At 43.9% G+C, this 18,465-nt stretch overlaps 1 protein-coding gene across 2 annotated transcripts in view; it reads left to right on the top strand.

Annotated features, from left to right (window-relative positions):
* The window catches only part of TP53BP1 (tumor protein p53 binding protein 1), a 30,101-nt gene extending 11,913 nt beyond the window's left edge, over positions 1–18,188 (top strand). Inside the window, exons 12-27 of one of the 2 annotated variants that reach the window (XM_086471295.1) lie at positions 3,333–3,452; positions 4,086–4,322; positions 4,870–4,908; positions 6,133–6,238; positions 7,933–8,434; positions 9,961–10,113; positions 11,313–11,611; positions 11,922–12,098; positions 12,315–12,736; positions 12,868–13,059; positions 13,579–13,782; positions 14,360–14,572; positions 15,169–15,263; positions 16,285–16,484; positions 17,081–17,226; positions 17,848–18,188. In XM_086471295.1, the coding sequence (XP_086327421.1) occupies positions 3,333–3,452; positions 4,086–4,322; positions 4,870–4,908; positions 6,133–6,238; positions 7,933–8,434; positions 9,961–10,113; positions 11,313–11,611; positions 11,922–12,098; positions 12,315–12,736; positions 12,868–13,059; positions 13,579–13,782; positions 14,360–14,572; positions 15,169–15,263; positions 16,285–16,484; positions 17,081–17,226; positions 17,848–18,035 (3,293 nt within the window). In that variant the 3' untranslated portion in view covers positions 18,036–18,188. Of the gene's footprint in view, positions 1–3,332; positions 3,453–4,085; positions 4,323–4,869; positions 4,928–6,132; positions 6,239–7,932; positions 8,435–9,960; positions 10,114–11,312; positions 11,612–11,921; positions 12,099–12,314; positions 12,737–12,867; positions 13,060–13,578; positions 13,783–14,359; positions 14,573–15,168; positions 15,264–16,284; positions 16,485–17,080; positions 17,227–17,847 lie in introns of both variants that reach the window. The other variant, XM_086471294.1, reaches the window with a different exon arrangement.
* Positions 18,189–18,465: the final 277 nt, after the last annotated feature.

The raw sequence follows: 18,465 nt of genomic DNA, 5'->3' as shown, positions 1-18,465 counted from the left end.
CCAGACTCATGAAGCATGGTGGAAAAGTATGTAGAGTGGTACTTGTTCTCTTACCATCACTCAGTCCTTGAGGCATGAAGAACTTTAGAGCATCCCTCTTCTCTTAAAGCAGCTTTGTTCTCATAATAGTTATTTCCAACAGGAGTCTAATACCTTATTGACCGATTTATGAAGCATACATCAGTAAGCACAAACTTTGGGTGAGGACTAGAAGGATCTTGGAGAAGAGTCCAAGAAGCAGGAGTAGAAACTGGATGGTGAGGTTTGGGGGGAGTCTTTTTGGTTTTGAAGTTGACTTGAATAAGATATTAACTGTTGAGTTACTCTACTAAAAATACTCAAAGGCTAGAACATCATAGCCTATAGGGGTATGGAAAAGAAATTTACTCATCGAAGTCTGTTTCTAGGACTCTCTGGAGTTTATAGAAGTTGTGGTTGTCTGTGAAATCTTTTTTTAGATGTACAATTTTGTACATACAAAACCTTATTCAGAAAGTTACCTTTTTTATTGGTAATATAAAACAAAGAAGCAGCAGGTAAGCAGTGCAGTTAACATAGCTGTGGTGAAGTTTAAGCATACCATGTTACATAAAAATTTAATATTTTTATTAAAATAATGGAGACTTATGTTGTCAAGCTCTTAAATCTTTTTAACATTGCCTCAGGCCTGGCTAGAGTACTCCTTCTTAGTCTGGAAGACTTCCAGAAGTTAAAGTTGATTCTTATTTGCTAAGGGAGTCCTTTTGATACATCACATCTAGATATGAATTACCAATGGAGAAAAATGTAATCCAGCTTTTATCCTGTTAATAGCTGTGTGTTACAGTTGTGCTAGTGAGTTAAGAACAGAGCTAAGAAAGGGCTTTTTGAAAGAGAAAGCAGAAGTTCTTAAATAGAAGGCATGGGCTTCTTAGGGGTGGTGGGTTTTGGGTTTGGGGTTTTTTTTCCCCTCCCTCGCTCCCTCCCTCCCTTCTGTATGTGCAGAAAACAGAGTGGCCATCTATTACTTCTGACCTTCTCTGTAGATGTTCATGTGTCTGAGAGCTGCAGTAGATGTGCCGCATTCCTTGTAGAGGTGATGGGCAGGAGAGAAGAACTAGAGCAGAGGGAGCTGCACTTGAGCTGCTCGGGAGCTGCAGGCTGGCCATCCGTGTAGTAGTGGTGTGCAAGAAGCATCACAGTATGCAGAAAAGGCAGTGGGACTTATCTTTTGTCTAGAAGAGGATGATAGCTCTGCTTCACTTAGTTCAATGCAGAGCTGGGAGATTCCTTTGTCTCCTACTGTTATGAGGTGCAGTTTTGTGCTATGCTGGTAGTTGCCATCTGCGCCGTGCTAGAAACACCCAACTCTCCCTGTGAAAGTGTTACCCAAGCAAATGAAGTTTTTTGTACCTTAGCATTAGCAAACTTGAGAGAGACAAAGTGGGCCAAAGAAAGACACATTCTTTTAATGTTGAAAGGTAAAAGGAAATGTTATAGGATGATGGTCCTAAGAACACAAGAAAAGTTTGTAGAGAGAATTAACGCTTTTCATTGTTACAACAGTTGATGCGGTTATGGAAAAGCAATTAAGCTTTCAGGCATACACGTTTTTTTCAGATCTTGTGAATGCGAAAGCTTGTTTGTTTTCTGTAGTGGTATCTGTTGGTTTAGTTAACTAGATTATCTCTTATTAGAATGCAGGCTGATCATTTCATAAATTGTTTTGATCAATTGTTACTAGCCTGCCAGATGTGGATTTGCAGGCTAGAAGGGGTTGTGGTAGCTAAATTCAGTGGAGTTTCTAAAGACTTCAGTTTTTAAATAAAACACTTTTTAAATGGAGATTTGCTATAGGTCATGGCATGACAGGCATTTATCAGCTGTTTGTGAGGAAGGGTAGTCGGCCTTTCGATACGTGGCGTACCCACAAAGTATGAGTACCATTGCACTAGCAAATACCTACCCACTGCACAAATACACTGAAGTCCTTGGGCTGATCTCAAGGATGTTGCAATTGCTGAACCGTATCTTTGAAACTTGTGGCAGCAGGGCAGGTGATGGTTTTAAAAGGGACAGTAGATAGCTTTTCACTGATTGGGGCTTTTCTTCTGTGAGCGGGTTTTGTCTTTGTCGTGCATTTGTGGCTTCATTTGCGACAAGGTAGTTGTGTAAATCGTATGTCAGCATCTTGTGTAACTGAAGAATGATGTGCTACATCTGGCTATAACTAAAAGTTGTATCTGAATATCTAGTGCTAGCTCTTAAATTTAAGTAACTTGAATTTGTGTTCTCATGATCTGAACTAACAATTTTCCGATACCATATAGTTTTGGGTTAGTATTTTTTTAATACAGGCTTCTTAAAATTCAGTAATTATGTAAATTGTGATTTGCATTATTTGAGTAATATCTTGAATGAAATCCGAAGATCAAATACAGTTTTAGGAAAAAGGTAGAAGGAAGGATAGTGACGAAGATGATGAGAACCTATTTTGACCTCAGTGTGGCGAGGAAAGGGTTATTCTGTTAGTTTTGTTAAATACTTCTATGCAATTTGGAAAGAATGCAGCCTGCAAATTACTGATATGTGACACTGAAAGTTTGCAAATAAATGGCATGGGGTGAGGCAATAGGAGGGAGCACTTTACTACGTTGTTGTGGTTTTGTTTTTTTTTTTTTAATGTATTTGATCTGTTAAGTCCTGCAAGATTCGCACAAGGTAAATCCACCAAGGCGTGGTTTCCCTGATGGGATATGCTCCCTCAGCCACCATACCCTGCAGCTGGTAATGAAGCTGCAGTATGTTATTTCTCTTAAAACTTACTTTCCAGGCAGGTTTCTGCTGTCATTGTCTAACCCTTAATTGACTGATACTAGTTGTTTGGGCTCATAGGTGGCTATCTGAAGTGTATCTGCAGACCTTTTATCCAAGGCTGTTTGATGATAAAGCATCATTCTGTGTAAGTTTCGGGTTATTAATTCAGGCTATGCGTAGCTCTGCCAGTTCACTTCTGTTTCTGGCCTCATCTCCCTTTTCTGTGGAAAATGCTGAGCATTTCTGAAGCAAAGCTGTGTTCTGTAAAAGTCCTATTCATGTCAGGATATTTAGTCTCAATTTTGTCTAGCATCTGGGGACAGCTGCATCAAGTTGACCACAGCCCAGACTTTCACAAAATGTGAAGATCAGTTAGAGCAGCTGTCCTGAATCCAGTAGCTGCAGGGTGTTTATGTAAAGCACAGCACCAGGGTTATGCTTTTCCCCATTTCCACAGCACAGTGAACCTGTGCTTTTGGTATTTGAACCAAAGTAATCCCCTGAAATTACTAATCCTGGTGCGCTCTGTCTTTTAGGAACCCCGTTTCATTTTACTTTGCCGAAGGAGGGTGATGTCATTCAGCCCCTGACCAGCATAACACCACCTCTTATTGGCCAGCTTAAAATGGGACCCAGAAGACACAGCACACCAATTGGTGAGTTTGACCTGAATGGCTCTGTTCTGCAATCAAAGCCTGTTTGGAAGCTTTTCATTCTTGATGCGGGATCTGATATTCTGTGAATTGATGGGATAACTCTAACCTACCTTGGCAAAAAAACATTGCTGTTCTACAGGGAGGGCCCATCCCTTCTCCACACTTGCTTGTTGTGTTCTCTTCGTGGTCTCTAGTGAAGGCGTTTCTTCCCTGAGTGTGGCGTGGTATGGAACATACCTTTCACTCGTTGCATTCCCCTATACCACAAATGCAAGAGACCCCTGTGAGTAGTGAAAGAGCTTGGACTAAAAGAAGGTTGTTCCCAGTATTCATCATCTTTTAGCAGGACTTTCTCTGCTAGGTTCAAAACAACACCCTGCATTTGCTGGATGAAAAGAAGTGTGTGTTTCTGCTTGGGTAGTAGTAAAGTATTCTGTCACAAGCGAAGGATGATACCTGTCCTACAGAACTTTCATGCTTCAGAACTGCAGATATGAATTTCCACTACTGCACTATTGCTAATAAGGCATGCAGTGAAGCATCTTCGAAACAAGAACTGATACTGGAACCCCAGCAGTGTGAATGACAGTAGCTACTTTTGGGTTTACTTTTTTTTTGTTCTCCTGTTTTCAGTGGATGATAGTTGCCCAGACAGCACTATAGCAACTAGCGATGTTACGGCAGAGGGCACAATGGGGACCAACAATGTCACCGTGGAAAGTGCAATGGTATCAGCAGATGTGTCAGAAGTATGCGAGAAAGGAGGTTTTCGTGTGGTTCCTGAAGCTGATGCAAAACTCTCTCTGCGAATGAACCTTGTTACCCCTGTGAACGATGGGAGCGAGGAGTCCCTGCCGTTCAGCCTGGAAAGTAAGAGGATGAAACCTCAAAACACACAGGTCTTACCAGATCTCAGCCCTAACTCAAAACCTCTTTGTGGCATTCCCTGAGGCAGTCTCTGAGTCTCTGTAATTTTTCTCGTTTTTCTTTTTGGGCAGTGTCACGTAAATTTGTTTCTCTGTTTCTGCAATGCTCTAAGCAAGGATGGAGTGAGAGGAGAGGCCTCTGTTGTAAGGAAAGATATTTCCAGCAGACTAAAATGTATAGTGGCAACATCACAGGACAGAAACTGAAGTTTGATTATATTGGGAGGGAAGAGATTTTGAAAGTATAATATGGACAAAAACATTTGACAGCATTTTAATCGGAACGGTGACATTCAGTCTAACAGTCTGAAACATGTAGAAACTCAGGTCTGTGATGAGAAGTTGGGCAGGGAGGCCTGGGCACCCTTTGTCGAGCGTTACTTGACCTCTTCACCAAGGTGGCGGGGGGGTGGGTGGGGGGGTGTGCCGGGAAGGCGCAGGAGTCTGTTCAGGAGACACCGAAATCATCCTTCCCTTCCTTCCTGTTTCAGAGCCTACAGCCAGTGACAGGAAAGATGGATCCTCAGCTGCTGTCGGGGCTGTTGCCAGGTAACTGGCCTTGTTGCTGTGCAGAGTTAATACGAAGGTCTGGGTAGATCCTTTTTCCACTCCTTACCAGCAGCAGGGAAGAACTAAAATGAGAGACAGAAGCAGGGAATGCTTTAAGCAGTAGCCGTGTCATTGGCTCTTTAGCTCTCGCAGCAGGTTTTAAGTACGTAGGCAGGGTGGATGCCCCACCTGCTCTTTCATTATAGGCTTTGTGCTTCATACTACTTGTGTCAGTATTTTGCCTCCTCCTGATTGTAGTCAAAGCAGAAATTCGTGTCTTGTGCAGTCCAGAATGCAAGTCTACCCTGTCCACCTCTTAAATTTCAAATACATGGTTTTCTGCTTTCTTTCCTTGTTGTGTAATTTTCTGCAAGGAATCTCTGAGGAGTTCTGAAAGATAATTATCTTTTTTATGTGAAGCTGATAGAAACATAACCGGGTCGCTGATACACTGAAATCACAGTTTAACATGTTGACCAAAATGTAAGTTACTCCCATGGTCTTTTGATGTGTATGTATCTTACTTTATCTCACATTTAATGCCTAGCATTGATTGATTTTAGCTTTTGGGGAGTATGGTTTGTAAGTACTGATAATAACCTGTGTCAGAGGATAGTGACTTGTAGTCATCTGAGTGAAGTATAATGGTTTGAAGCAGTGAGAAGGCTTTGAAATGAACTCAGTATCTCTTGTCACAGGGTTGCGTGCTGGATGGTAATCATGCCTCAGTGCTGAGGATGAGTGGCAGGCATTCCTCACTGGTTGAGGATGGGTTTCCTTTGTTAGGCATAGGTCGAACTTGATCTCTCAGGGTCTGCGTTATGACCGTCATTCCCAATATTTTTGCAGTGTCATGAAAATCCTGACAAGTAAGCTGTAAATGGTCTAACTGTGTCTGCTGGTGGGTACCGGAGGTAGTAGGTGGTGAAACTCCTGATGGCACTGCAGTTTTCCAGACTACCTGGAATTGCTATGTTGCTCTTGGTGTTAGGGTGTCTGCAGAAATGGCAGAAATGCTTCTGCAATTTGTAGCCTGTTTCTTGACCTTTGAGACTGACCATCTCGCTCGCTCTGTGGCTGTATGGGTCAGCAAGCTCAATACTCTTTGTTTTCCCAAGGGGCTAGAGAACTCTTGTTTTGCTACATAAGGGATTTTCTCACTCCCTGATGCTTTTTTGTTTGTTTGTTTGTTTGTTTGTTTTAAATCTGCACTGCTAGCTCCCAGAAAGCACCATCTGTGTTTAGTCGTGTCTGTGAAGTTCGTCGAGAGGATGAGGCCAGAGGTCATGGTCTTTCCGCTTCTTCGTTTAGGTAACTCCTCACAGTCTTTGCCTGCCAGTCCTGGTTGGATTTATATGCACGTGTGCATTTTCTACATATAAGAAATTGCACTAAGTCATTGTCTTTGGGTGACTTAGAAGGTTGGGGACAATGGGGTAAGTATATACCGTATGTTTGTATCTCACATGGTAATTGGACTTACCTTTTTGACTAAGCAACGATGTGATTCCAGCTGGCTAATATGCTTTGGTAAAATCTGGGCCTTGGGAGAACTGGGATCTTACTTACAGATGTTGAAATACCTTTTCTTTCTCTTATTCCAAGGTCTTCTGACCTATTGTGTTTGTTATTGTTTCTGCTATTGTCTCCCTTCCAAGTCCATCAATGTTTGCTGTCTCTGGTTGCTTTGAAAAGGGCTGTACTGGAGGACTAGGTGTAGAAAACTGCTTCTTTAGTGTTTTCCATTCTGTATTTTAATGGAGCAGTGAAGTCTTGGTTTACGGAGAAAGAGTAACCTATATTTCAAGAGCATTGCACAGTTATACTAAAGACTGTAATGAATAGGGAGTTCCAGCGCTGGGCGATGTAGAATCATAGATTCATAGAACATTTTCGGTTGGAAGAGACCTTCAAGATCGAGTCCAACCTTTGTCCTAGCTCTATCGTCACCACTAAACCATGTCCCTAAGCACGACACCTACCCGTCTCTTAAACACCCCCAGGGATGGCGACTCCCCCACCTCCCTGAGCAGCTGTTCCAATGCCTGACAACCCTTTCAGTAAAGAAATTCTTGCTAATATCCAGCCTGAACCTCCCCTGGTGCAGCTTAAGGACATTTCCCCTTGTTCTGTCGCTTGTCACTAGGGAGAACAGACTGACCCCCGCCTTGCTGCAACCTCCTGTCAGGCAGCTGTAGAGAGTGGTAAGGTCTCCCCTCAGCCTTCTCTTCTCCAGGCTGAACAGCCCCAGATCCCTCAGCCGTTCCTCCTACGAGACATGCTCCAAATCCTTTGCTAGCTTGGCAGCCCTCCTCTGCACCCTCTCCAGCACCTCAGTGTCCTTCTTGTAGAGAGGGGCCCAAAACTGGACACAGTACTCGAGGTGCGGCCTCACCAAAGCCGAGTACAGGGACACAATCACCTCCCTGCTCCTGCTGACAACACTATTCCTGATACAGGCCAGGATGCCATTGGCTTTCTTGGCCACCTGAGCACACCATACAGACAGAGCGGAAAACAGTCACTCCTCAAAGTCCTCAAGCACATGAGGGAAGTCAAATGTATACTTCTAGTAAGGCTCAGTATACAGTCCCGTACTGTACCTGATAACACTTTTGAAGGGGCAGACAAATTCTGATGAAAATGCATCTTCTCGCTAGGTGTGATTACCAGTTTCAAGCCAGTGAAGTGCTGAAGCAGCCTGTAGCAACTTCCAAGATGGCATGACTTCCAGAAGCATGCTGCATAGTTGGTGCCTGATGTGTGTAATGTAGATTGCTTTATTAGCTCTCTATGAGTGTCAGCCATTCTTCCTGCCATGTGAATCACTTGAGAGATGTTGAAAGGTTATTTTGTAAGTTGAGACTCGCAGAGATCTGTGCAATCTTAAGCAATTGTATGTCTGCCAGGGCTTTTTTTTTATATAGTGCTTTCACTTGAGTGGCAGCGTATTGGTTGTCTTTTTTTTAATCAATAATTTTGATCTGTATATAACTGGTTTGCAGGGGGAATCTGTTCAGTTTTCCCGGCACACAAGAAGACAATGAATTACATAAAAATCCCAGTGATTGGCAGTGCCAGCAACACAAGGCAGATGACAGTGGTGGACAGGTCCTGGTTCCTCAGAGGACGCAGCAGGACTGCCATCAACAGCCTTCTGGTGCAGAGGATGGAGAGTCTGTGGAGAGTGGTATTGTAAACACTCAGGCAGAAGAAGGGAGAAGAATGCAGAAGAAACCAAGTAAGGCTGTTAAAATTGATGAAAGCCGAGAGAGGTGGGCAAACACCAAGAATAAAGGGATTCAAACTACAGGGGACAGTCTTTTTACCCCCACAACCGTTACAACAGCAACACAAACGTCAGAAGAAATCTGTAGGCAGGTGGAAGTGGGAACCAGTATGTCTGGGCAAAGACCTGGGCGACAAGATGCAAATGTCCAGACTGAGGAGAGTGGGGAGAAGTTTATGAATGCGTCTGGAGAGGACGCGGACTCTCTGCACAGTCAGGTGGGATGAAGGCTGCCTGTATTTAATTTTACTGCTTTTAAAACAGTAAAGTAACCCTTTAGCCAGTAAATTCACTAACAGTAGGTTGAAAAAAGCTGAAAGACCACTTTAAAATGTTAATGTTGCAAGCTTTCCTGTATCGACTGTACACAAGTGCTAAGGTAGCAGTACTCCGTGGACAGTGTAAGTTTGGGAAGTAAATGTCTCTGTATTTATTTTCTGGAAAAATATGACAAGTTTTGGTTGGGTGGTTGTTTTTTTGGTGGCCTTTTTTTGTGTCCAGATGTAGTTAATGGTGTAAAAAAAACCCAACCAACCAAACAAAAAAACCCAAAAAACTTCACTTTTTGTTGGACGGAGAGAGGAATTGCATTAAATTTTGAATGAAGGGTTTGATGCCTTCTGTTTTGCACCAACCAACTTCTGACAGCTTGTTCTGCCACTGTGTCCAACATCAATGGGTAAACACACGAGGGGCAAGCTCCCCCAGAGAATGGTCTAACAAGATGAATAACTGTGAATTAGTATTTCAGAAAGTATTACAGACTCAAGAAAAATCACTGCTTTGCAGTTACAGTTTGTATATTTTCTTGTGAACACAAAAACTAGAAAAATTATTTTTTTTCTAAACTTGAGTTAATAGCAGCGTGTCCTCTGGAAAACAGTAGATTAACAGGGCTGTAAATATGCAGTGCAACATTCATAGAATCACAGAATCGTTTAGATTGGAAGAGACCTTTAAGGTCATCGAGGCCAGCTGTTAATCCAACACTGCCACGTCCGCCACTAAACCACGTGTAGACGTGGTGCTTGGGGATGTCTTTTAAACACCTGCAGGGATGGTGACTGGCAGCCTGTTCCGGGGCTTGACAGCCCTTTTGGTGAAGACATTTTATATCCAATATCTGATCTGAACCTCCCCCGGCACAACTTGAGGCTGCTCCTCTTGTCCTGTCGCTTGTTCCTTGGGAGAAGAGACCGACACCACCTCGCCACAACCCCCTCTCGGGCAGCTGTAGGGAGCGATGAGGTCCCTCCTCAGCCTCCTCTTCTCCAGGCTGAACAGCCCCAGGTCCCTCAGCTGCTCCTCACCAGACCTGTTCTCCAGACCCTTCCCCAGCTCCATTCCTTTCTCTGGACACGCTCCAGCACCTCAAATGCCTGTCTTGTAGAATACTGCACACAGTATTCCAGTGCGGCCTCACCAGTGCCGAATACAGGGCCTCGATCACTCCCCTAGTCCTACTGGCCACATGTCTGAGAATGAAACAGCTAAGCAAGATTGCTGTTTCCTGCTTGCACTGCTACGATTTCCTTTCCTCTACCTGTCAGCAAAATGTGTTCATGTCTCCCTTGTTTAGGGTCTCTTGTATTGTTGCATCTAATGTGTAACAAGGTGCTGAAAGGTTCCCTACCCCAGTACTTGAACGCGGTGTGAAGAAACTACTGCAGAGATAGCTCTACCCAGAAATTACTTGCTTTCCACTGTGATCTCTTTTGGTTTTCATTTGTCCTGTTTATTACAGGGAGAGGAGGAGTTTAACCTTCTTCACCCACCCAAAGGCCGAGTTCAGCATCGCCACATGCGAACTATTAGAGAAGTGCGCACTGTTGTTACTCGTGTTATAACAGACGTTTACTACATAAATGGTGCAGAGGTGGAACGAAAGGTAGTTGAGGCAAGTTCCTGTTTCTAGGGCTAAATGCAATGATACATTGGCTGAAAAATAAAATGAATTAAAATGAGAATGTGTTATGGCTGCAGAAAATGAGTTGAGTGAACAAGTCAGTGTGCTGCGATGACAAAGTTTTCTTCACGAGCAAACAAGTAGACCCTTTAGTGCGTGGCAAAAGCCGTGTATTTGTTGCTGATGTATTTCATGCCTGTTACTGTGTTCTGAAGACACACTGACTTTTTTCTTCCTGAAGTACTGAACAAAAGATTTTACTATGTGCATCCAGGTGTTCTAAAATTCTTAGGATTTTGTTGGAATAGAGAGATTTCAGAAGGGGCAGAAATTCTATTAGTAAGCAAAAATTGCTTCTGCCTGTAAAATTGAACTATGTAAGGTAGTTTAGCCTGTCTTGCAGCTCAGTGTCATTTTTAACTGCAGTCTCTTGAGTCCTGTGGACCAGTTACCTAGGAGGTCTACAAAAAGCAACTTAAAAAATAAACAAGCCTACTGTTAGCACACTTGTATTGGTGTGTGTCCATTCATTAATCGGAAAAATTGTTAGGGAATCTCAAAAGATAGGTGACAAATGCTGATTTGATGTGCACAGTAATCCTATCAGTCTGCTAGCAATAAAATGTTACTGCTATTGAGTTGTAAAGATAAATGACATAAGTCTTGTGCTGTGTTGTTGCAACAAGTAATGACAAAGGGATAAATTAGTTCAGTGCAAAGCTTATACTTTCACACCTACACGTCATGCTACACATGAAATCACTTACTGTAACATTAAAATAGTTAAGTTTATTTTGTAGATACATATTTTTATATCCATAAAACTTAATGGCTCCAGATGACCAGCTGTCTGAAACTGATCTTGGATTATTAGTAACCGAAGTCTGCTAGTGTTTCGTATTTGTTACACTCTCAAAGGGTGCGAATTATTCAAAGCCATACTAACTTGATACCAATCAAGCTCTGTCCTGTTGACTGATTTCTTAGTGTGACTTCTTTATATAGAGCAGCTACAGGCCAATAGTGAGACACACACTGTCTACCACTGGTCAGTCCAGACTCAAGTCTGCGTGGCTATCTTCAGTTTCGTGACTGTGGTCTCAACTTGTCTGTGCTTTTGCCTGGTGATTGTAGAGCTTCCATCTAGCAAGTGCATCACCTTGGATGAATCTCTGCTTTTTCTTTTTAAGGAAACTGAGGAGCCTGTAGTGGAGCGCCAGGAGTGTGAGACTGACACGTCCTCCTCTAGAACTGCAGTGGGCTCATCACTGACCTCAGGGGACCTTGGTGATGTCAGCTCCTTCTCATCTAAGGCCTCGAGCCTCCACCGTACGTCCAGTGGAACAAGCGGTGGTCACTCTGCCACGCACAGCAGCAGCAGCAGCAGCAGCTCAGGGCGAGGAACTGGAGCTGTGAAAGGCAAAGTGTGTGGGACAGAAACCGCAGAGTTTGCTTTACCCATTGGCAGAGGCATTTTGGGAAAATTAAGGTATGTGCAGAGCCCTGGGAAAGGAAGAACAGATGTTTTGCAGAATTGAACAGCTGGCTTGGGTGGAGTGTGAAGCAGGGTAGATCCTAAACCAATAATTTTCTGGGAAGGATCCGACTTGACAAACAGAAATAAGGAGATAGTCTTTTGCTTTCTTACCTGTTCTTCCTAAAGGAATAGTTTGTTTCCTTGTGAGGCATTGCTTTGCCTAAGCTCTTGCCAGTGTAGCAGCGCTGACGCAAACTTCTTGACCACTTGTGAGATCATAGAGGAAATGGAGGGGATCCTAATGAACATGTAAATTATCTAGCCCTAGGAAAGGAGCTGGTCAGCCCGCATCTCCACTCAGAGTGAGCCAGACAGGAGCACTGCCTTGTGAGGAAGAGGAGGACTCTATGCCTGGCACTCGTCAGGGTGGCAAAGCACCTGTGACAGCTCGAGGGCGAGGAAGAAGAGGCCGCCCACCATCTCGAACAACAGGAACAAGGTACACTGGAAAAAGGAGACTGTAACTTTAAGTTATGGCCAAAGAAGAGAATGGGGAGCTGCTGTCTTAATGTGACAGAGCAAAAGGAGTACTGAATGTTTCAGGAGCTAGTTTTTGGTGATGGCATGTAGCAGCTGCAAGCATCTGGCCCAAGTATTGTTTGTTTAGTAACTGTTTTTCCTGATCCTTCTGGAAGTGCTTTTCTCTCTCCTACAGAGATGTAGCTGGACTGCCAGGTGTGGAGGATCTCTCAACTACAGCATCACCTGAGGAGAAATCATTTACTGGTTCACTTCACCTGCCAGATGGAGGGGAAAAATCTGATACTTCTGGCTTCTGTGCCTTACGTCGAAGTGACTCTCCAGAAATCCCACTACAAGCGGTGACTGGTCCTTCACACTGCGCAGACTCATCCTCTGGGAGCAGCTTTGTGGGCCTCAGGGTTGTAGCAAAGTGGTCCTCAAATGGGTACTTCTATTCCGGGATGATTACCCAAGATGTTGGGGCAGGAAAGTACAAGCTGCTCTTTGATGATGGATATGAATGTCATGTGCTAGGAAAAGATATTTTACTCTGTGATCCTATCCCACTGGAGACGGAGGTGACTGCCCTCTCAGAGGATGAGTACTTTAGTGCAGGTAAGAGCAGTGCTTGAGCTCCATCCTTGGTTTTTCTGAGTTGCTGAATGCAATGGGAAATGTGTGCTTTTCCAGGAAGATGAGAGGCCTGGGTATAGTTGGTTAACGGGTGTTATTTACTGTCTTATCAGGTGTGGTAAAGGGGCACCGGAAGGAATCTGGAGAGCTATACTACTGCATTGAAAAGGAAGGCCAGAGGAAGTGGTACAAACGAATGGCTGTTATACTGTCTCTGGAACAAGGAAATAAGCTCCGGGAGCAGTTTGGGCTAGGTCCTTATGAACCTGTCACCCCCCTGACCAAAGCAGCTGACATCAGTCTCGGTAAGGGGAGGTGCTGTTGAGCTTCTGGCTATGCTGTTCTGCATCTTGTGTCTTTGAGATGCTTCTAGTTCCTGATCTGAACTACCAGTGTTTAAATGTTTCTGGGTATTCAACAATACTTTTAGTACTTTATAATGGGATCTTTGAGATCCTTTTATTGTTTTGAGTCTTGCTCGGAGACTTAGTGGTAGCAAGCGGCTTGTGGAGAGTGGCCTGCTTTTAGCACAGTGCTGCTTGCTGTGGTGTACTCATTTAGAGTTGGTGGGTGGCTGCTACGATACAAACACTTCAGCAGTACCAGGAGGAAGAGAGACGGGCAGGGTACAGGGCCTGAGAAGAAAGATACGCAAGCAAGATACTCTTTTTTTTCTTTTTTTTTTGTGCTTTTCTCTGTCAGAGGGTCGTAGCGTGTACCTTCTAGGTACTACTGAGTTTAGCTACCTCTGCACAGATATGTAGGGTGAAAGCTTCTGGAGTTAGGTGACAGCCAGTGGCCGATCTCTGCATTCTGTGTTACAGATAATCTCGTCGAGGGGAAGCGGAAACGACGTAGTAACCTTGGTTCTCCTGGCGCTTCCAGCAGCAGCACAACTCCCACTCGTAAAGGGCAGGAGAGTCCACGCATCCCACCAGGCACGCTGTCTGGGAAAAGGAAACTTGTTGCTTCTGAAGATGAGAGATCCCCAGCTAAACGTGGCCGCAAGTCTGCAATGATAAAGCCTGGTGAAAACCTTATTTTCAGTTTTTAAACTTGCATTCGGCTATTTTTTTTTTTTTACATGGTATTTCTGTAATTGATCTTTCTACTTCCTGTAAGCAAAAAAGTACAAGATTGCTTGTTTGACCTGCAGGATTTGAGACTGATTCTCCCAGGATATGTTCAGCAGCCTGAGATATTTTTAGCATAGTCTGAGTACTTCTCTGCCATCTTTTCAGTTCTGCCTTTTAGAAATGTTCTGACCTTAACGTTGTGATTTGCCTCTCTCCTTTCTTGTCTCTTATCTGTTTAGTCAGTCCTGAAATGCCTGTCTGTTAAAGGGACCCTTCACATCAGTAAGTGTTGTTTCAGATAGACTGGTGAACATTGTCCTATTAGTCATTCAGGTTTTGATTTGAAGATTCTTTGCAACCAAAAGAAGGGTGAAAGATCCCTACCTGTCCTAGCGTAATCCTATTCCAATCCTGCCTCCCTCTGTCTCCTCCAGTAAAATAATCGAAGTTGAATGTACCCCAAATCTTACCCAGGGTCTTTGTGCTGAACCTGACTTTTGAGACTCATGGTGCTTCTGTCTCTCTGCAGGGGCTGTGAGAGCTGGAGAGTTTGTAAGCACCTGTGAAGGTGTAGATGCTGTAGATCCCCCAGTACTGGAGGACCATCATGGACCGTTGCCCCACAATAAGACCCTCTTTTTGGGCTATGCCTTTCTCCTCACCATGGCAACACCCGGTGACAAATTGGTCAATCACCAGAAGCCATCAGATGGTCCTGCAGGGAGTAGTGAGGAGGAAGAAGGTGAGGCAAATCTTATCCATTGCATTACCAAGGGGAATGCTGTGGCTTTAGGAAAAACACTGGATGCTGTCTGACCAGGTTTTTGTGTGAGTGCTTGTTTTACCCTTTTCTCTTCAATCCTTTGCAGAAAGGACCCAAGACTCAGTCTTTGTTTTGGAGAATTTACAGCCTGAAATGTGGCACACCTCAGTGCTGATCATAGGGCTATTCAGCAAGTTAAGAAAGGTGTGAGATCAGCAGTCTCAGAGTAGTATAATATGAGAAGGAAGGTTTTGAGATGAGGGATAGTGCTGGCAAACAGGACTTGAGAGCGTGAGCTAATTGCTCCAGTTCACCTTTGCTGGGGTCATGTTTCATGCAGTGAACTGCAGCATGAAAAAAGTGACAAGGCGCTCACTCAGCTAGTGCTATGCTTCCCTTGCCACTGCCTTGTTGTTTTGGGTTTTTTTGACTCTTCCAAGAGTTTTCTCTAGATATTCTTGGGAGAAAGGCCGGGGTCCCTTACTGGAATGGATGAGGACTCTGTAGACTGAGGATTGTATGGACATAAGCAGATAGATTATAGCCAAAAATTTAACTTTCTGTTTGTGCTGTAGAATTCTTGGAGATGACCCCATATGACAAACATTACATAGCACAGCAGCTGCGAGCAGGAGCTGGCTATATCCTGGAAGATTTCAATGAAACCCAGGTAAGGGCTCACACTGTAATCTAGAGTGATAGTCACAGAATAGTTGAGAGTGGACAAGATGAAATTCTTTCCAAGCCCCTCTGCTGAAAGGAGAATCAAATAGAGCAGATTGCTTAAGTCCTTGTCCAGTTGGGGTTTGAGTATCCTCAAGGATGGAAACTCCACAACCTCTCTGGGCAGCTTGATCCGGTGTTTGACCACCCCCAATATAAAAAAAAAAAAAAAAAATAAAAAATTAAGTGGAATTTCCTGTATTTCAATTTGTAGTTGTTGCTTCTTGTCCTTTTAGTGGATGACACCAGGAAGAGTCTGGCTCCATCTTTTATATACCATCTTATCAGTCATGAATATGCATTCATAAGACCACCCAAGCCTTCCCTTCTTGAGCTTAAACAAGCTCAGCCCTCTCAGCCCCTTCTTGTATGCGAGATGCTCCGGTGCCTAGATACCCTAGTGGCCCTTGCCTGGGCCTGCTCCAGTACATCTTGTGTTTTCGTTGTACTGTGGAACCTAGGAGTGGGTGCAGTACTCCAGATGTGGTCTCACCACAGGTCTGTGCCTCAGAACGCTTGAGAGGCAGAGCTCTTCACTCTGCACATACCAGATCTACTTGGACAACTAATTTCATTTAGTGTCACTTTTACTTATTTTAATAGAGAGGGTAAATTGTTCTTGGAGCATGAGGATGCAGAGCCTTCTCTAGTGACTTACTGAGTCTCAAACTAAAAGATGAGTTTTCTCCTTTGTCTGAACTGGAAGAGATAGTTACAATACAAAAACTACGGGGCAGAGTTTTTACCTGTGATCTGTATAGCTTGGGGTAGGTGATTGTTACAGGTACTCCTGATTTTGAGAATCCGTTTATCTAATTCACCTTTTACATAATATGGCTGTGAAAATCAGGGTTTCAATTGTTCTCTTCTTTAAAGTGTTTAGCAGCAGGATAACTTCTGACTTCTGGGTTTTTTTTTGTTTTGCAAGCGTTGTCTCCTGTTTACATGTCTGTCTATCTCTCCTGAAGTGTAACGCAGCGTATCAGTGTCTTTTAATTGCGGACCAGCATTGTCGAACTCGGAAATACTTGCTGTGCCTTGCCAGGGGGATCCCTTGTGTGTCTCATATCTGGGTCCATGACAGCTGTCATGCTAACCAGCTTCAGAATTACCGGAATTACCTTCTGCCAGCTGGCTATAGCCTCCAGGAGCAAAAATTGCTAGAATGGTAAGTGCGTGCCAAGTAACCGTGATCTGAGTCCACAGACAGAGCATTTAATCAGAGAGAATTGTAATGTTTGGGAGGCAAGGAGAGCAATACTATTGCAATTTCCTTTTCCTGTGGTACGTTTTAAAGCCAGCTTCTGCATTTTCTATGGAATCTAATCCAGTAGGTCTGTTCTGAGAGAACAATTGTCAGGTCAGACTCCTCAGGCAAGGTGAGGGACAGACAGAAGCAGTTTGGGCTTTTGGGCAGGAGACCAATGCCTGCCTGCTCAGGCCTGTCAAACAGGAGGCATTTTGGATATGCACAGAAAACGTGGTTCAGGACTAAGGAGGAGCTTAGCCCAACTCTGGATTGAGGCTGCTGCACACACACCCCACCAATGTTGTCTCGCTCTGTTTTAATATCTATAAACAGGATAGTTGTTCCAAGTGTATTGGGAAGGGTGGTAAGAGAGCAGGTCATTGTATGCAAGATATTCAAAGAACCAGTATGGGAGGTAGTCACGTGACTAGAAGAAGTAGGTAGTGGTCCTCAAATAGAAGTCTCAGACTACTAGATATTCTTAGCAGTCTGCATTTCTCTTCTTAATTCTACAGGCACCCACGAGAAAACCCATTCCATAACCTGAAGGTTCTCCTGGTGTCAGACCAGCAGCAGAACTTCCTGGATCTGTGGTCTGAAGTCCTCATGACAGGGGGAGCAGCATCCGTTAAACAGCATTACTCGCATGCTCACAACAAAGGTACTAATTGGCCACTTTCTCAGGCCTAGTAGTTGGGAATCCCATGCCACTGCAGTGTCTGGGATGGCTTAAAACCATTTTGGATGGCTTACAAGGTTGTCTGTAAGCATAAAAAAAGGCAAAGTGCAGACACTAGCTCTCTGCTTGAATGTAATCTAGAAGATTACATCTGGAAGACCTGCCTTCCAGAGAAGGAGATGCTGCAGCAATTCAGGACACAAGCCATCAGCTTCCAGCCTATGTTGAAAGGGGGAAATAGACAAAGAGTTGCTCCTGGACCTTCTGTAGGCCACTAAAATTGTGCTTCCTTGTTGTGAACTCGACTGTCTCTCCCTCTTCATGTGGGATGTAGGCCTTAGTACTCACAGCTGTCTAGTCCTGCCTGTAATGTTGGCTGCTGGTTTTCTGTTAATTTCTATCTGGACTAGTGGGAATCTTCTACTTGCAAGGTGCAGTGTTGCTGTAGAGCATGTCTTAACTTTCACAAAGACAATCCACTGGCTACAAGTGAGATGACATAGAAGAGAGGTTCACAGTGGTGAAACACAGTGATCTTCTGCTGCAGAGAAGATCCTTTTTCTTCTTTTCACCTGATAGATGCCTGTCTTTCCTCCTGTGCAGATATTGCTTTGGGTGTTTATGACGTGGTGGTGACTGATTTTTCCTGCCCAGCTGGTGTCTTGAAGTGCGCAGAAGCTTTACGGCTGCCTGTTGTCTCACAAGAGTGGGTGATCCAGAGCCTTATTGCTGGGGAGAGAGTAGGCTACAACAAGCATCCAAAATATAAACATGACTATGTTCCCCACTAAACTAAAACTTTGCCCTGCTGTCCCACTGTTGTGCAGACTGTGTTTTAATCAGGTTTTAAATGGTTGTGTAATTGGACAGTGTGCATGGATTACTGTATATAGTTTTATCTGCTGGACTTTTATGATGAAATAAATGTTCAATCTCTTGTGGTAGCTGCTGGGACTCCTCCTTTATCTAAATTTATTCCAGGGCCATGCTTCCAGAGAAGGATGGCAGAGAGAAAAGAAATGCTTACACTTCTCTGAGCTGAACAGCACTAATATTCTACTTTCAGCAAAGGCTGACATCAACACAAAGTCAATTATAAAGGAAGAGAAAAATCTGTCACCCAAGTGACGGTCGGGAGGGCTCTATTCTGCCACTCATCCAAATGGACTTAGTGCAAGACAGTCTGTTACAGCAAGGCTAGGACACCTTAGCAACGTGCAA

Source organism: Leptosomus discolor, chromosome 11 (assembly GCF_034619465.1).
Source record: "Leptosomus discolor isolate bLepDis1 chromosome 11, bLepDis1.hap2, whole genome shotgun sequence".
In the NCBI taxonomy this organism is placed as follows: Eukaryota; Metazoa; Chordata; class Aves; order Leptosomiformes; family Leptosomidae; genus Leptosomus; species Leptosomus discolor.
This window is presented reverse-complemented; position numbering and strand designations above follow the sequence as displayed.